Source organism: Saccopteryx leptura, chromosome 1, assembly GCF_036850995.1.
Source record: "Saccopteryx leptura isolate mSacLep1 chromosome 1, mSacLep1_pri_phased_curated, whole genome shotgun sequence".
Taxonomy (NCBI): Eukaryota; Metazoa; Chordata; class Mammalia; order Chiroptera; family Emballonuridae; genus Saccopteryx; species Saccopteryx leptura.
This window is the reverse complement of record NC_089503.1, coordinates 150,066,112-150,087,253: the sequence shown is the minus strand read 5'-3', so window position 1 is coordinate 150,087,253 and position 21,142 is coordinate 150,066,112. Positions and strand designations below refer to the sequence as shown.

The window sequence follows — 21,142 nt, the reverse complement described above, 5'->3', positions numbered from 1 at the left end:
CCTCGCCAAATGCACAGTGGTGCACTTTTATGCAGGTGCTCTCAGGGGACTCAGCTTCTAGGATGCAGTCTTGAAGGGGAACTTCTGAACTGCCGCAGGACAGCCCACGGAGACTGTGTGCGATGGGAGGTTACCAGAGGGTACCACGGCCACACTCTGTTCTTTGGTTTTGGTCACTTGATGCAGTACGTGGTGTGGGAAGGTGGGGAACATGAACATGCTGAAGTTTTTCGCATGGCCTGACACCGGCAGTGTCCCTGCCTCCGGTTTCTCCCTCACCCTGTTGCTAACGTGTCCACAGCTGGCAGTGATGGCCCGAGTTTGTGTCCAGCCATTTGCTCCTCACAGTAGTGATGCCTGGGTCACACCTTTAAAGATAATCACCACTGTTCCTTACGTGCCGTCACAGAGTATTTGAAGAGCCCTTTTGTCCAGCAGGGAATGTCCACAGTGTGCTGGGGAATTCTAGGACTCCGTGAATGCTCTACCCGAGGGAGGTCCCACTGAGGAGAAACTGTCTATGTCTGGGAAGTGACCTCTCAGTGAAGGTCAGTTGTTCAAAGCTGCTGGTGACTCAGGGCATGCCTGTGATGGCTTGGTGGCTTTCCTGGCAGCCGTGGTGAGGTCTGATGGTGGCATGTCCCTCCAGGCACAGGAAATGTCCCTTCCTGCCACAGATAGTCCTGGAGAAATGCTGCCGAAGGTGTCTTTTCCCTATCGGTGTCTTACATTCATGGCGACCTCTCCTTTCCGTTCGCCCCATCTCCTCCCACTCAGGCCGTGGGTGGCCAGATAGATTCCTGCATGTCCACGACAGTGGTGATTCTCCAGGTTTCCCCAATGTCCTTGGCTGCAGTTGGAGTGAGCTGCAGGGTGCCGCCTACCTCTTGATTGACGCACACCCGCCGACAACTCCGGTGGCCCCTGTGCAACGACTGTGTGGATAAACTCTTGATTGAACTTATTTCTGAGTTGCTGGGAGGCACCCACGTTTGTTCCCATTTACACCAACAGTCATCACCGTGGTGGTCGTCTGGTGAGTGAGTGTGAGGGTCGGGAGCAAGGGCCCGGGGGGCCCAGAGAGCGTTCCAATGGAGGGGGGTTTGTCACCCCCACGGTGCTGCTGGCTCCCCTCAGTCACCCCTCCCCTCAGGTGCTCTGTGCTCCACTCTAGTTACAGTACTCACCAGGTGGCAGGTGCAGTTACTAGTGATCCATGCTCATCTCTGCAGGTAGATCAAGTCTTCCTCCTTCTCAGACCTTCTCCAGGGCTAGGACGTAGAGCTGTCAGCAGCAGTGACTCACTCTGCAGTTTGCTGCCCCCTCTGCCCCCTTCTCTTTGTTAGAGACCACTAGAATGGAGGTAGGGACAGGCTCTTTTTTAGTCTAAGCAGCTCATGTGTGGCTAGACCATGCTGAATGCATAAGACAACACCTGAGGTCACCAGCTAATTCCTGAGAGTGCCAGGGTCAGCCTGCAGGACTTGCCAACCTCTAGAATGCCACAGTCTTCAACCACCACAACGGTGAGCATTGTCTCTCAGTGTAACTTACTATTGAGGTTTTCAAAGATTTTTTCTTTTAGTGGGGGGGGGGGTGTGGGCAGACAAGAAAGGAGAGAGATGAGAAGCATCAACTCAGTGTTGCAACACTTTAGTTGTTCATTGATTGCTTTCTCATATGTGCCTTGACTGGGAGGCTACAGCAGAGTCAGTGACTCCTTGTTCAAGCCTGCGACCTTGGGCTCAAGCCAGCAAACTCTGGGCTTAAGTCAGCGACTATGGGGTCATGTCTATGATCTCACACACAAGCTGGCAACCCCGCACTCAAGCTGGTGAGCCCGTGCTCAAGCCAGATGAGCCCACATTCAAGCTGGTGACCTTGCGGTTTCAAACCTGGGTCCTCAGCATCCCAGGTCAACTCTCCACTGCGCCACCATCTGGTCATGCTTCTTTTTTTTTTAATTTCACAAATAATAGGTGAGTATTTTCATTGTGAAGGAGTCAAGCAATAGCTACCACCAATTACAAATATTTTATATACCAATAATTTAGGCAATATTTAGTATTGATAAAATTTTATTATTATTAATTTTAATTTTCATTGATTTGAGAGAGAAAGAGAGAGAAGCATCAATTCGTCATTCTGCTTAGTTATGTATTTATTGATTGCTCCTCATATGTGCCCTGACTGGGGGTTGAACCCATGACCTCTCTCTCACATGCTAGGATGATGTGCCACCCAGCCAGGGCCTGACAAAATTAACAAAATGCAAAACCTAATCTCAGTATCACCATTTTAGCTTTAGCATCTGGTGTTATTCATTTAGTTAATTACAGAGACTGAGCATCCTGGCTTGTCTGGTCTTCATGTTTGGGTCTCCTTCCTTCTCACAATGCTTTTAGGACTTGTAAAAGCATGTCTTCTGGTTAACAGATGGAGAAAATTAAGACAACATTCTGAATAATTAAATATTAAAAAATGCTATTTGTGTTACAATTATTCGTTAAAGCCCACACTTATTCTTCATTGCAAATTAAAATTTTTTCCCTTTAGGTTTGGAACTCATTTAAATGAAAATGGTCCATTCTTGAGGGAATAGCTACAGTATTGAGTAATAGGTGATCACTACTGCTGTTACACAACCAGTCTCTCATTGTTTTGGATGGTATTTTCCTTAATATAGATCCAGGTTCTCATTATGTTTTATTGCTCTAGGCATTTTTAATTAGTCAAGTATTTTGATGGGTTTGTATATGAGACAATTTGCTGGTTGTGATTTTCCCCAGAAATGCTGCATGTGAATGTTTCGCTGATGATTAATTTTGTTGACAGCTCTCTCTCTCTCTGTCTCTGTCTCTCTTTCTTTTTTCATAACGAGCTGGCAGATGAAATGCAGCATCATTTTATTTCTTCCTGACATGAAGTATTGCTTTTGCATTTGCCTTATCCCGCCGCCTCATTGGGGAAAAGAGGAGGAGCCACACAACCTTTGGTTCTAATTAATTCCACACATGATCTGGGATGTCTTGCATGCACCAGGCACGGCCTTAAATACTCAGCCTTCCAAGAGGGCGAGGGGAAGCCTCACTGTGCAGACGCTGCCTCTGTGTAAGCAACCAACAGGTACACTGCTCAATGCACTCCAGTGTGACAGGCGCAAAGGCATAGACGGCAGACATAGCGGGATGGGGACAGGGGACCTGCTGGCCAGCGCTCCATAAGGGAGTTCAGGGAGGGGTTTAGCCTTGATATGGCTCTGGAAGGGTAGATGGATTTGCCAGGAATGGGGGAGAGGACATTCTAGGCAGAAGATGCTGTGTGGGCAGAGTGTGGAGATGTGAGATGTCCCGGTGCTTTGGGGAAATGATGTTTGTGCTGTTTGTGCCTGGGAATGGAGGCAGAGGTCAGAGGACAGGCTCGGATCCATGGACCCTGCCGCGCTTCCCTCCTGGGGTGTGTTCTGGCCATCAGTGTACTTGTCGTATTACCCAGCAGAGTGAATTGCAGACAAAGTAAAATGTCAACGAGGGTTGATGGAGTAGTTATAAAGGGACCTAGGGGACCAGAGTCAGATGTATAAAATAAGATTTATAAATGAAAGACTCATTCCCAACACTCTCAGAATCGGTCACAGGAAAGAGAATTGTTGAAGAGATGAGAACAAACTAACCCTTGACTGCTGACATTTTCAGCTCACCCCCCCCGCCTGCCTGCATGAACTTGGGGACCATGGGGACCTTGGCGCTGTGGGTGCTTCCTGTGCTCTGCGGATTCAGCCTGGCAGGTAGGTTGGCTGTGCCATTCCATGGATGATGTGACTCTTATTGCCTTCCGTGGACAAGAATTGTTAACTTGAGAGCGGGAGAGTTCTGTGAACTCCCTGAATTTGTGTGTGTGTGTGTGAGTGTGCATGTTGATGTATGTTTATGTATGTGCAGACTTGGCAAGGTGGCCTAGCATATCTTCAAAGGGAGATATGAGCCCCCTGAAAAAGTTCACTGTTTTAGAGTAATGATAAGTTCTATTGCTTTTATTTTTAAGTGAGAGCAGGGGAGGCAGAGAGAGACTCCTGCATGCACCCTGACTGAGATCCACTCAGCAAGCCCCCTACTGGGTGAGGCTCTGCCCATCTGGGCCATTGCTTCACTGCTGAACAACCAAGCTATTTTAGTGCCTGAGATGAGGCCATGGAGCCATCCTCAGTGCCCGGGGCCAACTTACTTGAACCATTCGGGCCACGGCTGCAGGAGGAGAAGAGAGAGAGACAGAGAGAAAGGAGAGAGGGAGGGGTGGAGAAGCAGATGATCTCTTCTCCTGTGTGCCCTGACTGGGAATTGAACCTGGGATGTCCATATGCCAGGCCAATGCTCTACCAGGGCTGAAAAGTGCTATTTCAGTAGTTTTTGTGTTAAGTGTAATGGCTTCATATAAAAACACACACATAAAAACAAAAAAAAATGTATAATTTTCACATTATTTGCATTAAATCCCGACTATAAAGGAAAATGATAAAAAAACACACATCTCTAACAGTGGTCCAACTCAAGACGATGGGCCTAATATCCATATAGGAACTTGTAGATCTAAGGTACATTCATTTGATTACATCGTACACTAAAATTTTTCTTTAAGGCCAAAGGGGCAATGGTGGGGATTGGGCACTAGGAAGGTAGAGAGGGCATCACAGAGTGTACTGGTCTGCTAGAGCTGCCACAGCAAGGCAGCTACGTTCTTATTTTCTGGAGGCTGGAGGTCCAAGACCAAGGTGCCTGCAGGGCTGGTCCCCCTGACATGTCTCTCCTCGGCTCACAGAGGACCTCTACCTTGCTGCTTCCTCATATGGTCATCCCTCTGTGTGTCTTTTTTTGTGTGTGTGACAGAGAGAGAGAGAGAGAGTCAGAGAGAGGGACAGATAGGGACAGACAGACAAGAAGGGAGAGAGATGAGGAGCATCAATTCTTCCTTGCGGCTCCTTGGTCTCCTTAGTTGTTCATTGATTGTTTTCTCTTATGTGCCTTGACCAGGGAGCTCCAGCAGAGTGAGTGACCCCTTGCTCAAGCTAGAGACCTTGGGCTCAAGCCAGCGATCTTTGGGCTCAAGCCAGCAATCATGGAATCATGTCTATGATCCCACCCTCAAGCCAGCGACTCTGCAATCAAGCTGGTGAGCCCGTGCTCAAGCCAGCAACCTTGGGGTTTTGAACCTGGGTCCTTCACATCCCAGTCCAATGCTCTATGCCACCACCTGGTCAGACCCTCTGTATATCTTAATCTCCTCTTCTTATAAGGCCACCTGTCAGAAGGGATTAGGGACCCCCCTGATGGCCTCATGTTAACTAGTACCTCCTCAAAGGTCCTTTCTTCATACACAGTCACCTTCTGGGGGTTAGAGCCTTAACACAGGAATCTGCGGAACATAATTCAGTCCATCGCATGTCATGGCCAGGGGTTGACAAGAGGGTGTATGTGACCCGCAGATAATGAGAATGCATTCCAGACCTCTGTCCCTGCGTAGGGCCCCTCCTCTGCCCCTGGGGTGTGGCTGTGGCACTCAGGAGCCTCACAGACAGTAGGGGCAGGCAGGCCTGTGTTTCTGTCTCTCTTAGCTGCTCCCGGCCAGCTCAGACATCAACAGTTATCCCAGCTGTCCACGTACAGTTCTAGGATGGTGTGCCTCATGTTTCTATTCACTCACCCTTTCTCTCCGTTTGTCTTTTTCTATTCTCTATCTCTGTCTCCTTACCACATTTTACTTATACCACCGACAACATAACTGGCTCCAGTTGGCAACCGGCTTCCCTTCTCAGATATTCCTCCCTCACATCTGCTCAGACGTGTTCTTCTGCTTCAAGGCACTTTTTAAACCGCTGACTTGTCAACGGCGCCGAAGTGGCGTGAGCAGAGAGGGTTGAAGAGGGATGGAGGACAGCTGTTGGATTTTGAACACTTTTCCTCTTGCACATGGGAAATGCTCCAAGAAGCAAGACTTTTCTCCCAATCTTTTATCCAGAAATGTTAATGGACGTTTCCTTTTATTGCTACAAATAGAGGAAGTAGTTATTTCTACAACAGAAGCGGAATGTAGTTTTGGCAGTGTTTGAAGATGTGAGGGAAGGATGGATGTGTGCGAATGGTCAATCTAGCCTTTAGTAGTCCCTTTTTTCCCCCAGATCTGTTTTTGAATAATTTTAGGTTTATAGAAAATTTGTAAAGAGTCCAGGGAGTCCTTATGTACCCTCATCCATTCCCCATTGTTAATATCTTATAATACCATAGACCATTGGACAAAGCTAGGAAACAGATATTGATTGATTAAATCCCAGGTTTTATTTGGGTTTCGCTAGTTTTTCCATTGATGTTCTCTTCCTGTTCCAGGATTGAACTGTCACGTCTCCTTAGTCTCTTAAGTTCTGTGACAGTGTCGTGGTTTTTCCTCATTTCCCAAGATCTCGACAGTCTTGAGGGGTACTTGCTGACACTACTGGATTTTTGTAAAAATGATAACAGAAGGGGAGTGTGCTTTGTTGTTTTGTCACCATTTTACACTCAATTGGGGACAGTCTTCTGGGGTCGGGTGGATACGCCAACTGCAGGCAAGTCTAATAAGATATAACATGGGCACACGGGTGCCAAGAAGGAGAAGGCAGAGCAGGTGACAGATAGGGTCGGCCGGCCATGGCAGCTGCGTTATGTAAAGTAAAGGTAGCCCACAGGCGAGGGACTGCACCAGACAACCGAGGCTGGACGTGCCGGTCACAAGTCAAGCAAGAGAGTAAAAGGGCAGCCTAACATTGTCTGCTGACTTGGTTTCCTTTCTATCCAAGTTCCCTCCGACCCCCTAATGTGTAACATAACAAGTTTAAAATGACCTGAGCTGGATATGCTGAATTAGATTGTCAGGAGGACACAAGAGACGAAGAGGAAAAGCTGCTGTGGAAATGAATTCCTTCCCCAGGTCTTAGAATCCTGGATGTTTGGAGAAGGCTGTGTATTTCAGACAGACAGACTCTCCATGTCTACCCGGGTAAGTAGGAGCCTAGCTGAAGGAGCCTCTACCATCCTAAGATACCACCATCTCAACATGGGCTTTTTGATGTGCAGGGGCAGAGGGAGGAGAGAAGGGGCAATCCTGACCTCACACTAAACGCTCCTCTCACAACAATGGCCAGAGCAACGTCAAGAGGGTGCGAAGCTAAGGTCTTCCCACACGTCCAGGAAGAAGAGACATTGTTGAGGACTGGGAATATTGCTGAACACTTATTTTATTTTTTACAACATCTTTCTATAATACCAGGGTAGGGGATCAGAATATGCCATCCCCAAACATGCCACTTCGACATAAGTTATTTAGGTCTGGAGACAAATGAGAATCAATAGATGTGGAAATGAAATCTTCCTGGAGCTTCCCTTATTGAACTAAAGCAGAGACTTTGCTGCAAAAATAATGGCTGCCACAAATCTCCTCTCTTGGGGAAGTTTCATGGCCATGAAAAAGGCAGAGAGCCCTGGCTTGTTGGCTCAGCAGTAGAGCATTGGACTGACATGAGGATGTCCCGGTTCAATTCCCAGTCAGGACACCCAGAAGAAGTGCCCATCTGCTTCTCTACCCCTATCCCTCTCTCTGTCTCTCTCCCTCCCACAGCCATGACTCAGTTGGAGCAAGTTGGCCCTGGGCACTGAGGATCACTCCATAATCTCACCTCAGGCTTCAAAATAGCTCAGTTTCTGAGCAATGGAGCAGTGGCCCCAGAGGGGCAGAACATCATCCCATAGGGGGCTTGCCAGGTGGATCCCAGTCGGGGCACATGCAGGAGTCTGTTTCTCTGCCTCCCTTCTTCTCACTTAAGAAAAATTTAAAAAATAAAAAAAAAAGAAAGAAAGAGAAAGAAAGTGGGACTAAGATTGACCTGCACACCCAACCTTATGGTATGAGATTCCCCCATATATTTACCTTCCCACAGTTTGCCATCCTTGAAAACCTAAATTCCTTTTCCTTTGTCCTGACATTCTCTATTAAGATGCTGTGTGAACCCAAGTTCTAGCGACGTCTTTGAGTTACTCTTCAATGAGGTTTCTCCTGCGTGATGAACTCTGCATGCATGAAAAAAAAATGTTTCTCTCTTGAAATCTGTCTTTTGTTGGTCTGATCATCTGAGGCCCCAGCTGGGCAACCTAGGAGGGTGGAAGGCACTGGAATTGCACCCTCCTCTACACCATTGTCATGTGGCTTTGGTAACAGCATTGCTTTCATCATATGCTAAGCAGCAAGGGCAAGACAAATGTTGCTCCTTTGAAAAAGCTCAGGTGGAAAAATCATGTTTAGAACCATGGTCTCGTCTCCCGATACCTGGTGATGACACGTAGAGTTCTGGGAACCAGATGATTGATTCCTGTCCTGTCCAAAAGCTTGTGGCTTTTGTATATTGTTAACCCAGCTTTTGGAAGGAGCTAAGGAGAGTGTTTGAGAGGAACAGGGGCGTGAAGGTATGGAGGTTCGACAAGGGTCTACTTGGGACCAAGAGGATCTATTCCTACGTTGGTTTTTGGTGCTGGTTTCGGGTTCATCCAGTTGCAAGGGAGAATGAGGAGGAGTCAAATAAAGCATGAGTGTGGGAGGCCACAGGGGGCACAGTGTGAGACCGCAGGCTATTCTGAGAAGAGAGGCAAAAACCCCTTGTGTTCTGTTCTTCAGCAGAGGATCCACTTTGAAATCCTGCTAAGAGTTAGAGTAATGAGGATTCATGAAGACAGATTTGGGGCAGGCCAACATGTTATGAATATTTGTTAAAAATTTGGCCACAGGACTAACGACAGGCCCACATGTGTGTGCACGCATTGGTCAGTGTGAAAGATGTTCCTCTGGGGACATCGTTGGCTGACCCTTGGTTCACCCTCTTGGATTTTGCACATTACCACTGAAAGTTGTGAAGTGTGGAATCTGTGAATGTTCTGTTTGCCAGTTGCTGGACTCCCAGGGAATGTTTCGGGCTGTGTGGGCTCTTCTGTGAATGTGTGACTTGGTCTAGCTGCTGATTTCCATGTAGCATGGGGTGTTATTTGGCTCAGGTCCCGTTAACTCTGGTTGTTTCAAGCATTTGAACGCGAAGATCAGCCGCTTTGCCATCTTTCAGCCTGAGAGTCGCAGAGATAGGAAGGCGCTGACGTCTGAGCAGACCAGTCGGTTCTGCAGGGTCAGGCTTACCTGCAGAACTCAGAGAGCAGCTGCTTGGGGAGGAGCTGGAAAGGTGGGCACAGGAGGAGGCACCAGGCTCTCCCTTTCCCTTATTTGTCATTCCCAGTGGTTCTGTCACCCCTGTGGACAGTGCTCACTTCACAGACCAAGTATATACATGTATGTGCAAATCTGAGAATCCTAAACCTAAACCCAACAATGAATACCACCCATTCCGGAAGTCTATACTACCTACTGCTTCCATGGGAGAAGGTAAAACCTTGGACAGAGTTGAAATAATACAGGATTTCCTGACCAGGTGGTGGCACAGTGGATAGAGTGTCAGCCTAGGATGCTGAGGACCCAGATTCAAAACCCCGAGGTCATTGGCTTGAGCACAGGGTCACTGGCTTGAAGCCCAAAGTCACTGGCTTGAAGCCCAAGGTCGCTGGTTTGAGCAAGAAGTCACTCACTCTGCTGTAGCTCCCGGTTAAGGCACATATGAAAAAGCAATCAGTGAACAACTAAGGAACTGCAACAAAAAGTTAATACTTCTCATTTCTCCCCCCTTCCTGTCTGTCTGTCCCTCTCTCTCTAGCTAAAAAATAAGAAAGAAAGAAAGAAAGAAAGAAAGAAAGAAAGAAAGAAAGAAAGAAATATGCACAGAAAATATAACATAACATCCTTATTTTCTATCATCAAAGTGATCAATTTCAAAAGTCTCCTCTTCCCTGGGAAGCCAGGCAGGCTGAAGAAGGGGAAGGCGTGGGTAGCATTTACATTTGTGAGCATTGTCTCAGTTCTTCTGGTTTATGGGGTTTCCCCACTAATTCAGTCTCCCTGGGGTAAATGGCTGCTCCCCACTGCTCCTCAAGATGGTGTCTGGGTGTAGAGCAGGGCTTACGTGGCTTCAGAGTCCTGGCATGGGCTGGTGAACGTATGTGAGGAAGCCCTGTGCTACCTTCTGCTCTCTGGACTTGCAGCTGTGGTCTGACCCCTCCTCTGCTGTCCCCTGAGGGTCAGCTGGGCTGTGGTGCATCAGACTGGCAACTACTCCTGAAGTTCATGCCCCAGTGTTGGTCTGTGGTTCTGAAGTCCCCTGGGCACAGAACCCCAGGTCTAGGCCAGTCCTACACATCTATACCCCCCATCCCCGCAACCTGAGACACAGAGTTCTGGGTCCCTGATGCTACACTCACCTGTACGGAGCTTACCCAAAGAGCTACTGCCCCCACCCTCTGCGAGGGCATTTAGGACCTCTGTGCCCTGCTGGAGGCTGTGCTGGGTGCAACACGAAGCTTCTGACTATAGGCTTGTAACTTGCCAGGTTGTGCCTGGAGAAATAGGCTACCAGCTCAGGTAACCTTGGTTCATCTGTCTCACCTGCCTGTTTGTACTGTTCCACCAAGAATGTTGACGCCCGAGCTGTTTGCTGTGCCTGAGTTTTTATCTGCCTGCCCACCCCCAATATTTGACTTGCTGGAAGTGATGGGCAAAAATACTTCTTGTCTGTTAGGGACTTCTTTCCCAGCCACAGTATAGCTTTGTTTTGATAGTAAAGGTAACTTAAGAAATTGCCTTCCTCTCTCAAAAATGCTGGCTTCTTAAGACTGTGGTCTTAGCAAAGGTTCAAAAAAAGTTTGAGTCACAGAGCAGGACGTTGCCCTTTGTTCTTCACTGTGTGCAAGTGTAAGGTGAGCCGCATGGCCATCTGGTGAAGTTCATGGACCGCTTCTGAAAATAGTAGTTGTAAATATAGAAATAAGATACATGGGATTCCAAAGGAACCCAAATATATTGAAATGACATTATCAAACTATTAAAAACAAATTCGTGACATAGTACTATATGTGCTTCTTTATTAACACATTAAATAAGCAGACCTAATAATTACATCCATTTAGTGATGGTGACAATAGTGTTTGATATTTCAAGGTATCCACAACCACTGACATATAATATGAAAAAAACTGCCTTTAATGGTGAAAAAGTCACAAGCAATGATGTTACTGTAGACTAAATTTGTGATGGAAGGAAATTATAAATTTCAACAAGAGGTTAGTGAAAAATAAAGGTGAAAAAGTCTTCTCATTTAAGTTCCTACACCCCTGAATTCTACCTCTGGACTTCCGCAGGGTCTGGATCCCTGTTTTAACGGTAGTACTTGCTTTTCCTGGGCAGGAATGGGTGTCACTGGGTGGGGACTACAATGGGCAGGAATGATAAGAAGTGAAAATAAAGCTGGAGACACCTCAGAAATGCTCTCCACTATACCCCCTCCTGGGGGGAATTACTGGTCTTGAAGGTTGAAGGGTGGGTATAACTCAACACTTTCATTTTTGCCTTCTCACCACATCACCCATTGTCCAGTTATCCAGAGTGGGTCTATCATCTGATGCTTTCCTTTGCCTGGTGTTTTTAATAAGCTTTTTATATTCTTAAATGTTGCATTAGAGTAAGACGGTGAAAAGTAGTGTTGAAAAAGTAGAACTCAAGCTCTCCAAAGGGAATCATTGACGAGATGGGGTGAGGTCCCTTCCACGGCCTGGGTTAGGACGAACGGTTATATTGAGCAGCTGACAGACTGACGTCCGGTCACCTGTCTCCATTAGAACGCTCAAAGCTGGTGATGTTATTCATGGACTGAAGTGATCGTGTTTGTTGTGCCTGTTTGTTTGTTTTTTAGCCCTGCCAGCTAAGCCCCAGAACATTTCTTGCATCTTATACCATGATAGAAATTTTACCTGTACCTGGAGTCCAGAGAAAGAAGCCAGTAATACATGGTACAAAGTTAAGAGAACCCGGTAAGTACAAGGAGAAGGGGAAGAGGCAGTGGCTTATGAAATAACATGCTCTCTGTGACAGCTTCGGGGTGACATCTTGGCTACTGGCTGCCCATAACCATAGAAAACCCTTGGCACTCTTTCTGCTTTCAAAATTCCACGATTCTGTATGTCCGAGCGCTGCTCCCTGGCCCTGCCTCAGCCAACACGGTGCCTGTGATGTGGGCCTCCGTCTTTGTCCTTGGTCATCCCCATCTCTGCATAATCCCAGAGCCATGTGCACCATAGCTACACCACCCATCTGGGTCCTGCCCATACCTGTGCTTGTTTCCGTGAAGTCACTGCTTGATAGGATTTGAATGATCTGTCATGTTAATGAGTTTTCTGGAAACAATATATACCAATGGTAAAAAAAATACAATCTCAAAAATATAAAGAAAGTAAAAAAAAAAAAAAAATCACCCCAAATCTCATCACCAAAGGTAAAAACTTTAACATTTTGATGAGGACCTTTCCAGATACCTCTAAGAATAGTTACATAGATATGTACCATAAATTCACATAAATGTGATTATTCTGCATATAACATGTACCCTGCTCTTTTTAACCAATAATGGAGTCTAGGCATCTTTCCATATCAATATATATATATAGATGTATTAAAAACTATCATTTTGAATTCTATTTATGTATCCCCCATGATTTATTTAACAAATCCTCTGGTCTATACAGTTCTCAAGAGAGACCCAGGTTGAAATGTACAAATACATGCGTATTAAGTTTTGAAGGTCAGCGTCTGGGATTCTAGGGACCTGTTTATTATTTGTTACCAATAGGAAAGGCATTGCAAGTGAAGCTTTTGATGGGCTTGTTAGGGTCCCAGGGAGGTCTCCAGGGTTCATAGCATCTCATTCAGGCAGGGTGAGGTGAACCTGAATCTCTCTGTGGAGATGAAGGAGGATTTGGAGAGAAGGGTAACAACTTCTGGTCTATACCATTCTCAAGAGAGACCCAGATTGAAACCAACAAACACATGCTTTAATACATTGAGAACAGCGATGTTTCCAAACTGCTGAACTAAACTGGTGTTGAATCATGTCTTCCTTCACAGAGATAATGGACAAAGTGACAGCCATGACTGCCCAAGTGAAAATCGTGCTCGGTGCTCTTTCCTCCCTCCAACAATAACAGTCCCGGGTAATTACACCATTCAAGTGGAAGCACGGAATGCGGCTGGCACAGTTGAATCTGAGGTGACACGTTGGCGCCTAAATAACATCAGTAAGCGTTATTGGCTATTTTCTATACTCTTTTCTTCAAAGAGTTATCTGTGGGCTCAAAAGTAGACTCAAAGATCAAGGACATAGTAGCTGCATGGAATGGATAAACATAAGATTTGTCTTCTTGTCAAAGAAAGAAAGGAGAGAGGGAAGGAGGGGAAAAGAAGAACGGATGGAAGGATAGAAGAAAGAAATTGACAGTGTGCTCTTACTTATGCTTAGACTCTATAACTGAAACCCACAGGGGCAGGCAGTAGCGTTGGTTGCTGGGGCTGGCGGTGGGATAAGGAGGTAATGGGGAAGGGACACACATTCTTAGGCAAAAGAAAGGAATTCAGTGTCCCACAAGTACCTCAAGCTCTGTTTATTTTTCTTCATTTCCTCCCCCTTTTTGCTCCTCAGACTCAACACTTTGAATTGTCCTCTTTTCATGTTTTGCTGACCCTTCTGCCTGCCGAGATCTATTGTTTATTGCTCTAGCAAAGTTTGTACTTCGGGTATTGTAGTCTTTAGCTGCAGGATTTCTGTTTGGCTCCTTTTTATAATTTCCATCTGCTTGCCGATGCTATTCTCACTCTGGTTGTATATGGTTTTCTTGATCTTCTCAAATTCTTGTCCATGTTTTCCTTCAGCTCTTTGAGCATACTGAAGACAGGTGTTTTAAAAGTTTTTTCCTAGTAAGCCTGGTGTCTAGGCTTCCTCGGGGACAGTTTCTGTCACTGTATTCTGTCTCTTTGAATGGGTCATCGCTTCCTGTTTCTTTGTGTGCCTTGTGATTTTGTTGTTGACACTGGGCATTTGAAACCAGAGTCTCTTCCCCTGGTCTTTGTAGGTGAGCGGGGCTTGCTCTGAGCCAAGGCTCAGTCTCAAGCGGAAGCTTGAATTCTTCCCAGGTCTTTTCTGAGTGTGCGCCTTGCGTTGGCCTGCACGTCGCACTCTCAGTTCCTCTGTACATACGGTGGTTTTGACTGTCTTCCTCCCCTCGGGTCTTTGGATGACCCATTCTCTACCAATGACCTCCTGCCATAGGCTCGTGTGGGTCTGTGACTCCCTGCAGCTTCCATGAGCAGAGCCTGGTCCTCTTTCTACCTGAGATCAAGTGAGACAAAACCAAGACCAAGTTTCCCATCCTTCCCTCAGGAGGTTAGAATGTTGTAAGGTCTGCTGTGCTCTCTCTGGTTTGAGGAAGGGAAGTAGGAACTGGGTTTCTGCCTCCCCGAGACCAAGACCACCGCCATGTGGGGTGGAGGTAGGACAAAGACAAGCAAGACATTTCCTGCCACTTCGGAGGTGACTTTTTCTTGGCTAGGGATTCCCTTGGCTGCTGAAAACCTTGGGTGGGTTTCCAGAACTCCAACTGGATGAGATGAAGCAGTCTTTGCTTGTTTTTTTGTTTTGTTTTTTTAATGTTTCTATGGGGGAATAAAAACTTCGGAGTTTCCTTGTCCATCATTTTGTTGACATCACTCACTATCCATCAGTTCTTAATGAGCAATTCTGAGATCCATGTTTAATCGGGGTAGAAATCACATATCTCCTTGGTGATATCATTGTAGGATTAAATAGAGCCACAATAGGGATTTGTGCCTACTCTGACTGGAGGCAGTCTAGTGGGATGTGTAAGAGCAGGGATTTTGGAAGGGGTGTGCATGAATCCTAGCTTGGCTTCTTAGGAGAAAGTTATTTAACCTTCAAAGGTTTTACCTTCTTAAAAATAAGTATAATAAATGTTAGGTGGTTGAGAGGAGTCAGCCAAATGATTGATTCCTCTCAGAAAATACTTACCAAGTGCTTAATAAAAATCAGTCATATAAATATTACTCCCCATGTCTACTGTTGATCGTCCCACCCACTGAGTGGCCACATGGATTGATGACCACCCTTTAGTCCAGCTAAAATAATACATAATTTTTTTTTAGTAGCTACAATGAGCTTTCTGAATATTTTTACCCAATGTTTTTAATTGCATGGATCTAAGCAAGGGTGTTGCTTTCCAAAAGCGTTCAGGAATGGCGAAGATGAGAGAGCCAGTCACGCTCAGGCCCAGCGAGCAGCAGAGAGGGCGTGGTGGGCGGGTTGCTCACACTGCTGATGGAAGCTGCAATAGCGTAGCTTTTTTGGAAAGCAGAATGGCTATGGAAGCAGCCCTAGCATTTGTTCACACCCTTTCTCTTAGTCATCTGTCCTAAGGGGATCTAAGGAGCCTCAGAGATGAAGGCAGAGATGCAGCCAGCATCCCTGATTTACTCCCTTAACAACTATCTGGTACCTCCCGAGGGCCAGGTGTGAACTCCTCGGCCTTGTGATCAAGACCCAGCCTCTGTTCTTGGGGAGATTTACCATAAAAAATTAGAAATACTGTGAATGGACAATAAGAGAGAAAAGGTCAAATACATTTTGTTCATTTATAACATGGAACATGATGGAACACTGAGAAAAATTATGTTTTGCAGAATTGTTAATGCAAGGGGGCCTATGCTGATTGCATAATGTTATTTACACAGAGAAAGGCTTCATTTAGCACACTATCAATTTTGTTTGAAAACTATGCAAATAGTTCCATAGGAAAAAAACCCCTGAAAATACATGTTAATAATGGTTATCTGTGGTTGATGGCATTATGGATAATTTAAAGTTTTTCTTTGTATTTTTCTATGTTAAAATAAATTTTTTTTGAATAAGCATATGTTACATATATAACTAGGAAAAAAATACATATTTTCAAAGGGAGATATTTGGGACGAGAATGTTTGTGGTGTTCAGAGGCAAGGAGAGAGGCTCTCCATGGGGCACTCCCCCATCCGGGGGTCAGGGGAAGAGGCCGAGGGAGGGGAACAGCCCATTTCTGGTGGCATGACCTCTGTCTTACCTCCATTCTGCTCTGCATACCTGACCCAGTCAAGAGGAGGCTGATTTACAGAGAAGCCATAGACTGTGTCCTCCTTGGACACTTACTGGGGATATGGGGGGGGGGGCAGCGTTACCTAGCCCCTGCCTTCCTAATGCACCTGCTTACAGCCGACCATCTCCTTCCTAGGTTTTTTTATTTTCCAATTTGCGGCAGATGTTATTAGCCCTTTCTGACTGTTTTGCAAACATGAGAACTATATGACGTTTATTTTCAGTCAAGACCGAGCCACCTGGGAATTTAAGCGTGAAACGCCTTTCGGGCGCAAAACGGATGGTTCAAGTGATTTGGACAAGGCCTATGTTGGCCCCTGTCTCGTCTACTTTAAACTACATGCTCCGATTCAGAACAGAGAACAGTACCCACTTGGTAAGTTGTCCCATTATAAGGTTTCTGTCAGAGGGCGCAGAGAAGAAAGTTCTGGACAGCGTTTGTTGACCTGGAATCACGTTGTTCTTTTCTACACTGACATAGGAGACAGAAAATAGTGAGTCCTTTCCTTCCTGGTCCCCTTTGGGCATTTTTGGTCAGAAGCGTTTTACTATAGGCCTCTTCCATTCTGAGCACACAGACGTAATGTAGAGTGGGAGGTTTACTTTGTCATTCTACCTGGTTTGTGTCTGGCTGTGTTGGCTGCCAGAGGTTCTGAGGCTCGGCTACTCCCTTGTTTCCTTTTCCCAACCTTACATGAAACTGTGATGTCTAATGCATATTTAGAAAAGTGAACATGGCTCTGGCCAGTTGGCTCAGTGGTAGAGTGTTGGCCCGGCATGTGGAAGTCTCGGGTTCGATTCCCAGCCAGGGCACAGAGGAGAAGCGCCCATCTGCTTCTCCACCTTTCTCCCTTCCTTCCTCTCTATCTCTCTCTTTCCCTCCCGCAGCCAAGGCTCCATTGGAGCAAAGTTGGCCCAGGCGCTGAGGACGGCTCTGTCGCCTCTGCCTCAGGTGCTAGAATGGCTCCAGATGCAACGAAGCAACGCCCCAGATGAGCAGAGCATCACTCTCTAGTGGGCTTGCTGGGTGGATCCCAGTCTGGCACATGCAGGAATCTGTATCTCTGCCACCCCGCTTCTCACTTCAGAAAAATACACACACATGCAAGCACGCACGCACGCACACACACACACACACACACACAAAAAAAGTAAACACAACAACATAAACATTGCATTTAACAAATTGTTATTATTGTCCGCTTAAGAATGTAAGCTCTCCTAATCATTGCTCGCTGTGATTCTGATTTTCGTGGTAGTTACTTCTTTGCTTTCTGTTACAGTTTCAAGCATAAGTCTCCCTGAACAACATAGTTTGAGACATTCTGTGATTCGAATCCATGCATTTGGTGCTTTGTCTCCTTCCCTCATTTTGTTGTGCTTTTAGGATTCATTCACGTCATGTAACGCTGGAGTCCGCACTTGTTCCTATTGTGTCGTGTTCCATTGTAGGAGCAAGGTGCAGTCATGGCTTTCCTTTGCACACACTCGACTTTTAACGAGGTTGCACACCTTCTCCTGAGTTTCTTGGCCATTGGAAGCCCTTCTCTGTCAACTGTTCATTTAAGCCTTTTCCACATTTTTCTTTTCTGTTGGACAGTCTGTCTGATTTTTTAAAACTGACTTGTAGGAGTTCCTTGTGCATTCTGTTTATGAGTCTTTAATTTGTTACGTGTGCTGCAAAGATCTCTCACTGTGTGGTCTGACTGTTCACTCTTTGTGGTGAGTTTGGGTGAATAAAACATTTTTTTCTTTTTGGGAGAGAGAGAAAGAGGAAGGGAGAGAGATGAGAAGCATCAACTCATAGTTGCAGCACCTTAGTTGTTCATTGACTGCTTTCTCATGTGTGCCTTGACTGCAGAGCTCCAGTCAAGCCAGTGACCCCTTGCTCAAGCCAGCGACCTTGGGCTCAAGCCAGTGACCTTGGGCTTCAAACCAGCAACCTTTGGGCTCAAGCCAGTGACCATGGGATCATGTTGCTTCTCTCTTCTGTGCCCCACCTGGAACACCCTCCCCTCCTGCCCCACACCTTGCCATGCCAGGATTGAGGTCTGACACGTCTCCTTCTGAGAGCCTGCGCCTGGGCTTACCCTCTGTCACCCGCATGGTCATTCTAAGTCATCTCTCCCTGAACACAGACACCTTGGTTCTCATCTTTGTTTTCCCATTGCCTGACGCTTGTGCCCAGTAAATGTTTGTTTAAACTAAACCATATGAAGACTAATTCTAAACTCCCAATATGTCCATAACAGCAAGACTCATATTTGTATAACACTGTATGGGTTACGGAGTGCTTTCTTCTACTCCAAACTGTTTAATCTTTGCACATGTCCTATATGCGGGGCACTGCTATTTTTTTAATTTTTATAGATTAGGAAGTTGCCATGCAGAAAGCTTTAGTCACCTCTCCCAGATCGCAAGGTGTGTAAGTGGCAGAACTGAGCCCAGGTTTGCTGACTTTGAGGTCAGTCATTCATCTGACCAGCCTTTATCAACCTCCTTAGTGCCTTCCCGTGGCTCTGTTCTCATGGGACAGCCCCTTTGCAGAGCGAGCCGCGTGCACGCTCTCCAGAAGGAGCTCAGGACTGTTGACAGAGCTCGGTTTGGGCATTGCACCAAAACTTCTGTTTCATCTCTTCAGACGTAAACACCGCGGGTGAGCTGAATTTGGCACAAAGTACAGATTGTTAGAAACACACCCGATGAAGTCATGGTTTGGTTGGAGTCCATTGTCTGTATTGAGGTGTGGAAGTTTTAGATTTCAGCCTGCGTATAGGCTGAAGGATCTATTGACTCTGGACTCGGATGGCTGGAGGCAGCTGGCCTGGACAAAGAGCCAAAGCACAGGAGCCTCGGAGGCAGCTGGTGTGACGGGCTGGGTGGCCTTTCCCTTGGGTGGATGGCTGCGAGGAGCAGGTCCTTGGGGCTGCACCAGGCAGGGAGCATGAGCCAACCCAGCCAGCAGGTCACGCACAGGCCCAGGGGACTGCAGAGCAGGACACAGCATTCGAAAGATTTAAGAAACGCATGTTCTGTATGTCAGGAAGCATGCGACATCAACTAGAACTTGGTTAGACTTCCTTGCACGTGTTTTATAGATTACTATTGTCCTAATTTTGCTGTACATGTGGTTGGGGTTCTCCTCACGGTCTTAGTCTGGTTCCGGCTGGGCCCATAAGCCCTGGGAGCTGAGAGGGCAACTGGCCCAGAGACAATGGCTTGTCCCAAGTTGTGTCCCCTGCCTTGTTCTGCCCCTCCAGCCTCTCCAGGGGCGGCTGGCCCAGGGGGCTCAGGGAACCTGGGACTCAGCAGCAAAACGGCCCTCCCGTCTGGTCCTGCTTCCTGGCTCTGAGGCCCTCTCTGTGGGCTGCGAGTTCAGGAGGACCCCCCAACCCCCGTCACCTGGAGCTGATGCTCAGCTTGTTGCCATAGACACACATCCTCATTCTGCCCAAGTGGACATCTGGAACCCACGACCATGTTCCTGTTTTCAGTTGTCATGCACACAGGCAGGATCGGGGCTCCCTTCTCTCACCAGTTCCATGTGTCCCGGGTGCCGGCTCACCAGACGGCTGTGCCTGTTACTGCGCTGCACTTGTATCAACCGGCGCAACAGAAGTTAACATAAACCGATGGCTGAGAGTTCCTGTGCGGCAGCCATGACCGTCTCAGAGCAAAATGGCCAAGTTGTTTGGTCTCTGTTGGAGGGTTGGGTCCACAAGGGATTTCAGAGACGATACAAAGCAGCAGGCTCCCTGTACTAATGAGGAAACGGAGGTCTAGGAAGAACTGCTTTATTTATCCCACCCCCCAACCCCCAAAGGGCGTCAAAATGGATTTATGCCTCCAGGCTGCTGAGGCCTTTAGCAACCTGACCGGTCACCCAAAGACCGAGCATTTGAAATGAAAGATTTGGGTCCAGGGAGAGAGTCCAGGAGTAAGGAAGTCTTGTGTGCTGATTCTGGTTCTTCCAACAAGGTAATCCACGGTCACGTACCCTTTCTGGGTCTCGGCCATGACATGAGGCTGAACCTCACGGCGTGGAGGTCTCGCTCACCTACTAACTACCTTGTGAGGCCCCCTCTCCAGATATGGGCATCACTCCCAGAGTTTGAACTGAGGCCCAGGCCACCCTGGGCCCCAGACTCTGCCTCGCTTCTTTGAGAAATGCAAGATTGCTTACATACATCAGCTCAAAGCGTAGAGCCAGGGAGTGAGGGGTGGTTCGTGGGTTCTATTTGGGTGCAAATGGTCCCCAGCCAAGCCTGGAGGTTTATTTATAAAAATTAGATATTTTAAATTTTACGATAGAATGCTACCCGTTCTGAAAAGGTGAGAGAGGGTTGGGGCATGAAGAAGAAATAGAAAGATAACTTGTGGTCTCCCATCCAGCTCAAGGTTATTTCTTCTGCCTTGTAGATGGAAGTCAACTTCACCAAACACGTGTTTGATGAAGACCAGACAACATACAACCTCACCGGGCTGCAGCCATTCACGGAATATGCGATAGCTCTGCAATGTGCAGACCAGAATTCAGAGCTCTGGAGTGGCTGGAGTCAAGAAGCAAGGGGAGCCACTGCAGAAGAAGGCAAGATGGTCCCCCCGCAAATCCCTTTTGTCCACTCCGGGCCTTGCTCTGTGCATTTGGTCAACGGCTGCCCCTGGGGATCCGGGAATCCCACAGTCCCAGAGTCGGGAGCTTCTCTACCCTTCCTCTCCGCAGGCGCCCCCTGGCCCACCTGCTAAGCTGGCCCCCTCTGGTGGGGGTAGGGTAGCTGTCACTCTACTGGGTGACCTCCTGGCCCATTTTGGCTCCGTGTCTCCCGTTCGCTTATCACAGTCTCACTGTCTCCTGTCGGGCTTACCTGCTGGATTTTCTGTCGGAAACCCGACTTGGCGTTGCTGGTGGTTTGTGATTACAGCCGCCTGGCTGAATTAAGATTAATGAGCAAAACAGCACATGCTCCTCTTGTTCTCTGTGCCCTTGGCTCATTAAATCAAACT

General features: G+C 47.1%; 1 protein-coding gene across 4 annotated transcripts in view; it reads left to right on the top strand.

The window, feature by feature from the left end:
• The first annotated feature begins 3,724 nt into the window (after positions 1-3,724).
• Positions 3,725-21,142, top strand: part of IL31RA (interleukin 31 receptor A) — a 35,766-nt gene continuing 18,348 nt past the window's right edge. For 2 of the 4 annotated variants that reach the window (XM_066360831.1, XM_066360830.1), the window contains exons 1-5: positions 3,725-3,787; positions 11,861-11,978; positions 13,069-13,238; positions 16,363-16,514; positions 20,558-20,726. In XM_066360831.1, the coding sequence (XP_066216928.1) occupies positions 3,733-3,787; positions 11,861-11,978; positions 13,069-13,238; positions 16,363-16,514; positions 20,558-20,726 (664 nt within the window). In that variant the 5' untranslated portion in view covers positions 3,725-3,732. Of the gene's footprint in view, positions 3,788-11,860; positions 11,979-12,913; positions 12,945-13,068; positions 13,239-16,362; positions 16,515-20,557; positions 20,727-21,142 lie in introns of all 4 variants that reach the window. The other 2 variants (XM_066360832.1, XM_066360833.1) reach the window with 2 other exon arrangements.